Source organism: Vigna unguiculata, chromosome 10 (assembly GCF_037176805.1).
Source record: "Vigna unguiculata cultivar grain cowpea cultivar isolate G323 ecotype 2 chromosome 10, ASM3717680v1, whole genome shotgun sequence".
Lineage (NCBI taxonomy): Eukaryota > Viridiplantae > Streptophyta > Magnoliopsida > Fabales > Fabaceae > Vigna > Vigna unguiculata.
Window position 1 is genome coordinate 250,064 of NC_140801.1, and position 9,668 is coordinate 259,731.

General features: G+C 39.3%; 2 protein-coding genes and 1 pseudogene across 3 annotated transcripts; all 3 read left to right on the forward strand.

The window, feature by feature from the left end:
* The first annotated feature begins 114 nt into the window (after positions 1 to 114).
* Positions 115 to 2,146, forward strand: WTF1 (Ubiquitin carboxyl-terminal hydrolase family protein). The gene is made up of 2 exons (XM_028052345.2): positions 115 to 258; positions 386 to 2,146. Exon 2 carries the CDS (start codon positions 391 to 393, stop codon positions 1,945 to 1,947), a length of 1,557 nt encoding a protein of 518 aa, XP_027908146.1. The 5' UTR covers positions 115 to 258; positions 386 to 390; the 3' UTR covers positions 1,948 to 2,146.
* Positions 2,147 to 2,938: 792 nt separating this feature from the next.
* On the forward strand, positions 2,939 to 5,365 carry LOC114167186 (putative receptor protein kinase ZmPK1). The gene is made up of 2 exons (XM_028052183.2): positions 2,939 to 3,618; positions 3,778 to 5,365. The coding sequence occupies exons 1-2, from the start codon at positions 3,243 to 3,245 to the stop codon at positions 5,247 to 5,249; spliced, it is 1,848 nt and encodes a 615-aa protein (XP_027907984.1). The 5' UTR covers positions 2,939 to 3,242; the 3' UTR covers positions 5,250 to 5,365.
* A 1,448-nt stretch (positions 5,366 to 6,813) lies between these two features.
* LOC114167182 (putative receptor protein kinase ZmPK1) lies at positions 6,814 to 9,600 on the forward strand (annotated as a pseudogene). Its single transcript, XR_014985237.1, has 2 exons — positions 6,814 to 7,792; positions 7,954 to 9,600. The product of XR_014985237.1 is annotated as a putative receptor protein kinase ZmPK1 (transcript).
* The last annotated feature ends 68 nt before the right edge of the window (positions 9,601 to 9,668 follow it).

Below are 9,668 nucleotides of genomic sequence, written 5' to 3' on the forward strand. Positions count from 1 at the left end.
TCCTAATATTTATATATATGAACGGTAAAGATAAAATGGAGAATATGCAGAACACATAAGAACTACACTATTTGATAATAAGTTTGGCCACACGTATTCAATTAAGTTAATATAATTTTCTTTTAATAAAGTTTGAAGTAATGTAATAAATAATGAATTGTTAATGTTTTTTTTTTTTGTTCAAATGGATAGAGAAGAACCCTAAGATATTGTTTGCGAGGGGTTTATCGTCACACACAGACATCGCCATAGCACTGAGTAAGTCTCATCTTTTCTTCTTCTTCTTCTTCTTCATCTTCTTTTTCTTCATCATCATCATTTTCTTCTTCTTCTTCTTCTTCTTCTCATCAGTTCTTCAATTTTTGGTGTTCTTGTTGAGTGATAGATTAGATGGAGCCTTCACTCATACTATCTTCACCTTCATCATCCACCCCTTTACCTTTCTTCATCTCAAACACTCTTCCTTTCCATGCAAAACCCAATCTTTCCGTCAAACTCAATTGCACCCTGCAAAAGTCCCAGTTTTGGGGAAGAAATTTGAGTTGGGGCCCATCACAATCGCCGCATGGAAGACCGAAATTTGATGCGGCGAGGCCCATAATAACAGCGGTGGTGAAGAGAAGGAAAGAGCTTCCATTTGACAACGTGATTCAGAGGGACAAGAAGCTGAAATTCGTTCTGAGGGTGAGGAATATTCTGGTGGCTCAACCAGATAGGGTTATGTCGCTTAAGCAGCTTGGGAAGTTCAAAAGAGATTTGGGTCTCGATAAAAGGAGGAAACTTATCGCCATATTGAAGAAATTCCCAGCAGTGTTTCAGATTATGGAAGAAGGGGTTTACTCTCTCAAATTCAAAATGACCCCTGAAGCCGAGAGACTCTATTTTGAGGAATTGAGGATTAGGAATGAGATGGAAGAGTTGGTGATTGTAAAACTCAGGAAGTTGTTGATGATGTCACTGGAAAAGAGGATTTTGTTGGAGAAAATTGCACATCTGAGGACAGATCTTGGTCTCCCCCAGGGATTTCGTGACACCATTTGTCATAGGTATCCTCAGTACTTCAAGGTGGTTGCAACTGAGCGTGGCCCTGCCTTGGAGCTAACTCATTGGGACCCTGAGCTTGCGGTTTCAGCGGCTGAGCTATCGGCTGAGGATAATCGGATAAGGGAAATGGAGGAGCAGAATTTGATCATAGACAGACCTCCCAGGTTCCACAGGGTGAAGCTTCCAAAGGGTCTTAATCTTTCCAAGGGTGAGATGAGGAGGATCATGCAATTCAGAGACTTGCCTTATATTTCGCCTTACTCTGATTTCTCTGAATTGAGGCCAGGGACAAGGGAGAAGGAGAAGCATGCTTGTGGAGTTGTTCATGAGATTCTGAGTCTCACACTTGAGAAGAGGACACTTGTTGATCACTTCACGCATTTTCGTGAGGAGTTCAGATTCTCTCAGCAGCTGAGGGGGATGTTGATAAGGCATCCTGATATGTTTTATGTCTCTCTGAAAGGAGATAGAGATTCTGTGTTTCTGAGGGAAGCTTACCGGGACTCTCAGTTGGTGGACAAGGACCGGTTGTTGCTTGTAAAGGAAAAGCTTCGTGTCCTGGTTAATGTTCCGCGATTCCCCAAGGGACCTGCTCGCAAGACCCTTGAAGATAGCTTGAGAGAAGGTGATGATGGCAGAGAATATGAAAGTGATCAAGGGGAAGAAGCATGGTCAGAAGAAGTTGATGATTTAGTGAGTGATGAAGCATTTGAGGATGTTGTTGATGACTGGAGCGATGAAGACGATGACAGTTTGCCACCAGATTTTGATGATGATGATGATGAAGTATTGGAGATTGGACAGGGAAAGGCAAATAAACAAGTTAAATACACCAGACAGAATGATGAAGAAGAAGCCCTTCTTCCTGTATTCTCCGATGGCCGTCCCAGAGAACAATGGTGATTCCACAAGAGCTTTCAAGCTTGGAGTTTTTCACACAAGAAAGAATCTGGCTTCAAATTAGATTTGTATTCAACTTCTTTATTTTGACTTGTTTGATCCTCCTTTTAAAGGTGATATGTATAGAAGGTTGGATATAAATTGCGAGTTCTGCAGATTAGCAAATTATTTTATAGTAACTAAAATGCATTTCTTGGCCTTAGTTATAACAAGTCCCTCCATGTATATATTTCAGAATATTCTGTCAAAAATACCTGAATCATTGATCCTCGAACATGGTAATTAACACCAGGCATATTTAGCACCAGGAAAGATGCGTGTAATTGTTACAAAATTTGACACTAGAGAAGCACAAAATATCTTGAAATGGATTCAAAAAACCAAGGCTAGAATCAAAGCAGTTCATTTGAATGGCTTACAAAGAACGTTCCTTGTGAAAAAGAAAGAAGAAAAAACAAAGAAATAGAGAAAAGTTGTAAAAGCAGATAGATTTCATGATCATTGATGTTTCTAAGATTGGTCTACAATTACGTGATTCATGAAAACCAACTTCATGTGAGGTTGATCGGTGCTATCACTAGCTATGTCTTCTTTTCTATATTTGAACATGACTTTTAGCATCAACGTAGACTAAACATGAATGAGTTGCTAAGTCTTCTTTGCAGTTTCCTCTCCTTTTCCCAGTTTTAATTAAAAGAAGACTCTTCAAAAGAACCGAATTTTAAATTTAACACAATTCTACAAAAAATAATTTATAAGTTAAATTTTTTATTCATTTGGTACTAGATTTTTAACTAGGAATAAGTAGTTTGATAATAACAAACCATAAATATTATGAGTATAAATAAATTTCAAACGAGTTTAATTTTAAAACACTCTTTAAACTGATTTTATTAAACATTGAATAAATTAAGAAGTCTAATTCAATTTTGTAAAGTGAGATTTGGAAGTAACTTGTAAATGTGTAATTGTAATTTGACCTCGATGCGTTACTTTTAACATATTCTTGAGAAAGAAAATTCTAATGTTCAATTTCCTTTTCTTTTCTCATTTCTCAATCTTGTATAATATCTTCAGCAGTATTATCTACCTTATAATCATTAACTGCATCATGTTCAGGCTCCTCTACTGAGCTATTGACCTCGTACTACAGAGATATTGACCTCGATCGTGTTAGACTGGTTCTTCCTTTTTCACTTTAAATACTCACAAACCTCGTTTCCTCGAGAAGAACTGGGAGCACCTACTCCTCCGGTTTCTACAGGCTCTTCTTCGACTTCGAGAACATTCTACGCCTCATGTACAAGGGTCCTCAAGTTTCCAGCCTTTTCTGGCCTTACGCTTGGCTTCAGAGCAGTAACTTCGGGAATGGCAACCGCAATGGTAGATCCACTTTCAACGATAGCAGGGTTGTTGTGGTGGATGATTTGGGCTATTTGGTTTCTTCTGATAACTTCACTTTCAAAACAACTGATTACGGAATGAGACTCCTACGCAGATTGACTCTTGATCACGACGGCAACGTTCGCTTTTATAGCATGAAAGACGGAGAAGACAGGTGGTCTGTGTCAGGACTATTTCAGCAACAACCTTGTTTTATTCATGGGATTTGTGGACCCAACAGTATTTGCAGCTATGAACCAAGAACCGGAAGCAAGTGTTCCTGTAGTCCAGGTATTTAAACATAATTATAGCATTAAATAATTAATGTTTCGCTTTCATTATTAAATTTTTGAAGCTTCTTCAAAATAGCATAGCCGAAACATTATTACCAGCAGTAGTTTTATTTCTTCTTTTTGGTATAAATGCTTATTATTTCTTCTTTCGAAGCAGGGTATAGATGGTTTGATATTGAAGACTGGTCTCAAGGTTGCATACCCAGTTTCCAACTTTGGTGCAACAACAGTGAGCAAAAATCTCGCTTTCTAAGCTTACCTGGAGTTGATTTTTACGGATATGACTATGCCTTCTTTGGCAATCACACCTACCGACAATGTGCGAGTCTGTGCTCGCGGTTGTGCGAATGCAAAGGGTTTCAATACAAGCCTGTGAGGGGTGCTAATGGTCAGTGCTATCTCAAGGCACAGTTGTTAAATGGCCGTCGTTCACCGAGTTCCACCAACTCATTCTTCCTGAGACTGCCTTTGCCCCTCCATGACTATGATGAGAGCGCTAGCAATAATGGTTTGGTTTGTGGAAGAAACGGTGGAGGAGCTATAGTACTTGAGAGACCTGAAAAAGAAAATGAGTTGGTGAAGTTCATGTTATGGTTTGCGATTTCCTTCGGAGGAATTGAGGTCGTGTGCATCTTTATGGTGTGGTGTTTCCTGTTTAGGAATAACGGGATGTTACCCAGACAAGGTTATGTTCTTGCAGCTGCAACGGGGTTTAGAAAATTCAGTTACTCTGAACTGAAGCATGCCACTAAAGGTTTCAGTGAAGAGATTGGAAGAGGGGGTGGAGGTACCGTGTATAAAGGTGTCTTGTCTGATGATCGGGTTGTGGCAATAAAAAGACTACATGAAGTGGCAAACCAAGGAGAAAGTGAGTTCCTGGCTGAAGTAAGCATCATTGGAAGGCTTAACCACATGAACTTAATTGGCATGCTAGGGTTTTGTGCTGAGGGAAAGTATAGGTTGTTGGTTTATGAGTACATGGAGAATGGTTCTTTAGCTCAGAACCTTTCATCGAGTTCAAATGTTCTTGATTGGACCAAGAGGTATAACATTGCTCTGGGAACTGCGAGGGGTCTTGCTTACTTGCATGAAGAATGCTTGGAGTGGATTCTGCATTGTGACGTCAAGCCCCAGAATATACTTCTTGACTCTGATTATAAACCAAAAGTAGGGGATTTTGGGCTGTCTAAGCTACTTAACAGGAACAACCTCAACAATTCAAGCTTTTCAAGGATACGAGGAACAAGAGGTTACATGGCACCTGAATGGGTTTTCAACTTGCCAATCACTTCCAAGGTGGATGTCTACAGCTATGGCATTGTTGTGTTGGAGATGATCACTGGAAGGAGTCCAACAACAGGTGCTCCAATCACAGAGTTAGAAGCAGAGTCAACTCATCATGAGAGGTTGGTGACATGGGTGAGGGAGAAAAGGAAGAAAGGATCAGAATTGGGAGCATTTTGGGTGGATGAGATCGTTGACCCTTCTTTGGGATCAAACTATGATATGAAAGAAATGGAGATATTGATCACGGTGGCTCTGGAATGTGTAGAGGAAGAGAAAAACCTGAGACCCAACATGAGCCAAGTTGCTGAGAGGCTCCAAAGTCATGACAACGAGTCAAGATAGTTTGATTGAAGAGGTTTCATATCTGGTTGTCACTTCCCTTGTGTTTTTTTTGTAGCTTTTGTCTGTCATATATTGTATGTGTTTCTGGTTCTTCAATTTGTTGTGTTGTGCATGCACTTCAATGCTGCTGTTATATATTTCTGCTGGTTAAATAAAATATATATATACCGTTTTTAGAAGTATATATTTTTAGAAGGCATTTCTTTTTATTCAACTGTGAAATGTAAATTTATACTTTATACACGGATGAGGTGAACAAAATTACCCAAAATCAGAAACTATTTAAAATGTGATTTGATCTTTTGCTGTCTAAAAAATTATTATATGATACTTTATTGCCTAAAAAACAGTTGAAACTAATGGATATTTGATACTCATTCTTAACATAAGTTGCATGCTCCATATCTTTGAAGTGACAAAGGATCAAGACCAAACTTCTTAAACCGTCACCATTTTCGATGAAAATTTGACCTAAACCGTAAAAAATGACGTAGTTGATGATACTCCGAGAAAACACTTACAAGAATAATATTTGTAACTGTGAGAAGAAGCTTAGCCTTAACTAATAGCTCTAACAACACTAATAAACCAAACTGTCGAAATGTTTGAAAATTACATAAGCTTAAAAATTCTACTAACTATTTTGGAGTCAAATTTTCACACTAATCAACACAAAGTCTATTACATTCTCAATAGCTAAAATTTACACTAGTTGACATCAATTCTACGGAATTCTCCATCCTCATTTGTCTATGAAATAATTGCTAATAATTGATTAATATTGTATTCTGAAAACAAGCAATTGAATGAAGCTAATGAGTTTACATCCTACGATGAAACAAAATTGGTGTCAACCCTTGTGAATGAAATATTAGTCTTCTTCAAATTTTCCTACTGATTTTCAATTTCGATCTAAGAAATAAGACATTTTGTATTCGATTAATATTCATTTGCCAATCTTTTATTGAATTTTACTACACAAAATTCTCATAATATATTGAATAACTTCTTGTACATTGTCAAGTATAAATTTTTCAGTGTATTAAATTTCCTGTTCTCCCATTTCTCAGTCTTGTATACCCTTTATCAGTTCTATTGTTGTACTGTACCAAGCTCTAATTTGTTTTAATTAAATCAAACACTTATTCATGGTTGTTATCCTCACTTAGATCCTCCAAACAGAGTAGCAAGCAAAGTAGTTTTGGCCAAGAACAACAATGTCTGTCTTCGGGCCATTAACTCTGTTGTGAAGAATGACTCAGTAAAAATTCTTGTGCGCTATTTACTAGCATATTTTTTGTGTCTAAGTCAAGCACCACCCTCCACGCAAAAGCTTTGAACAGTTAAAGAATATTGAATCATGGCGAATCTTACCTATTTTCCATTGAATATTTTGCCATTATATATACAGCATTTGTTATATATTCAAACCGAGGAAGTGACTAATGAATATGCAATGAACGAAGGTAGAAGAGTCATGCATCACCATTGACCTACCTCGTCTTCAAATGCTCCTTCATTTTTTGTTATTTATTGTATATTGTATATTCTTCACAGAACAAGACCATATGAGGTAGAGCATGCTTCAGAAAATCCATTAATGGCTTCTTCAACACTGTGTTTGGCTATTCTCATTCCTTTGATATTCTTCCACAATTTGCATGCTTCATCGTCCTTCTCTCTCTCCGTAGAGAACTTCAAAGAAGAAGTGATAGTGTCATCACCCAAACCAACGTTCACAGTAGGCTTTTACGCCGTCGGAAAAAATGCTTTCTGCTTCGCAGTATGGTACACTCACTCACCCGACACCCTTGTTTGGATCGCCAACCGGGACCAACCGGTTAACGGAAAACGATCCACGCTCTCCCTTCTCAAAACCGGCAACCTCGTACTCACCGACGCCGGCCAGTTCCAAGTGTGGTCCACCAACACAGCCACCGCATCCGAACAAGTCCGCTTACATTTGCACGACTCCGGCAACCTCGTACTCCTCGAAGATTCCTCCGACAACGCTGTTTTGTGGCAGAGCTTCGATTTCCCAACCGACACGCTTCTTCCGGATCAACCTCTGCAAGGGAGCACCAACCTCGTTTCCTCGAGAAGTGGGAGCAACTACTCCTCCGGTTTCTACAGGCTCTTCTTCGACTTCGAGAACGTTCTACGCCTCATGTACAAGGGTCCTCGAGTTTCCAGCGTTTTCTGGCCTTACGCTTGGCTTCAGAGCAATAACTTCGGGAATGGCAACGGCAATGGTAGATCCATTTTCAACGATAGCAGGGTTGTTGTGATGGATGATTTAGGCTATTTGGTTTCTTCTGATAACTTCACTTTCAAAACAAGTGATTACGGAATGAGACTCCTACGCAGATTGACTCTTGATCACGACGGCAACGTTCGCTTTTATAGCATGAAAGACGGAGAAGACAAGTGGTCTGTGTCAGGACTATTTCGACAACAACCTTGTTTTATTCATGGGATTTGTGGACCCGACAGTATTTGCAGCTATGAGCCAAGAAACGGAAGAAAGTGTTCCTGTAGTCCAGGTATTTAAACATAATTATAGCATTAAATAATTATTGTTTCGCTTTCATTATTAAATTTGGAAGCTTTTTCAAAATAGCATAGCTGAAACATTATTTATTATAAATGCTTGGCGTCTTCTTTTTGGTATAAATACTTATTATTTCTTCTTCAATGGAAGCAGGGTATAGATGGTTTGATAGTGAAGACTGGTCTCAAGGTTGCATACCCAGTTTCCAACTTTGGTGCAACAACACTGAGCAAAAATCTCGTTTTCTAAGCTTACCTGGAGTTGATTTTTATGGATATGACTATGGCCTCTTTGACAATCACACCAACCGACAATGTGCGAGTCTGTGCTCGCAGTTGTGCGAATGCAAAGGGTTTCAATACAAGCCTGTGAGGGGTGCTAATGGTCAGTGCTATCTCAAGACACAGTTGTTAAATGGCCATCGTGCACCGAGTTTCACCAATTCATTCTTCCTGAGACTGCCTTTGCTCCTCCATGACTATGATGAGAGCGCTAGCAATAATGGTTTGGTTTGTGGAAGAAACGGTGGAGGAATTATAGAACTTGAGAGGCCTTACGTTGAAGAAAAAGAAAATGAGTTGGTGAAGTTCATGTTATGGTTTGCGATTTCCTTCGGAGGAATTGAGGTCGTGTGCATCTTTATGGTGTGGTGTTTCCTGTTTAGGAATAACAGGATGTTACCCAGACAAGGTTATGTTCTTGCAGCTGCAACGGGATTTAGAAAATTCAGTTACTCTGAACTGAAGCATGCCACTAAAGGTTTCAGTGAAGAGATTGGAAGAGGGGGTGGAGGTACCGTTTATAAAGGGTTCTTGTCTGATGATCGAGTTGTGGCGATAAAAAGACTACACGAAGTAGCAAACCAAGGAGAGAGTGAGTTTCTGGCAGAGGTAAGCATCATTGGAAGGCTTAACCACATGAACTTGATATGCATGTTGGGGTATTGTGCAGAGGGAAAGCATAGGTTGTTGGTTTATGAGTACATGGAGAATGGTTCTTTGGCTCAGAACCTTTCATCAGCTTCAAATGTGCTTGACTGGAGCAAAAGGTATAACATTGCCCTGGGAACAGCAAGGGGTCTGGCATACTTGCATGAAGAATGCTTGGAGTGGATTCTGCATTGTGACATCAAGCCCCAAAATATACTTCTTGACTCTGATTATAAACCAAAAGTAGGGGATTTTGGGTTGTCTAAGCTACTTAACAGGAACAACCTCAACAATTCAAGCTTTTCAAGGATACGAGGAACAAGAGGTTACATGGCACCTGAATGGGTTTTCAACTTGCCAATCACTTCCAAGGTGGATATCTACAGCTATGGCATTGTTGTGTTGGAGATGATCACTGGAAGGAGCCCAACAACAGGTGCTCAAATCACAGAGATAGAAGCAGAGACACCTCATCATGAGAGGTTGGTGACATGGGTGAGGGAGAAAAGGATGAAAGGATCAGAAAATGGATCATCTTGGGTGGATCAAATTGTTGACCCTGCTTTGGGAACAAACTATGACATGAATGAAGTGGAGATATTGGCAACAGTGGCTTTGGAATGTGTAAAGGAAGACAGAGAGGGGAGACCTAACATGAGTCAAGTTGCTGAGAGGCTCCAAATTCATGAACATGATTCTTAATGGCTTGAACAAAGATTAGCCACTTCCTCAATGGTTTTCACTTTTTTGATGATTTAGTCTATCATAAAAAATTGTCTGTTTGTGCAGTTTAATCTTTTGTTGTACATCAGTTGCAGTGTTTGGCAACATGTTACAGTTGCATAATAGTATTTCAGTAGTACTACACCTGTATTTTACACTACTTCTATTAATTGCAGCCTACACTTTGGCTTCTTTAACATCTTTTCTCAATTTGAA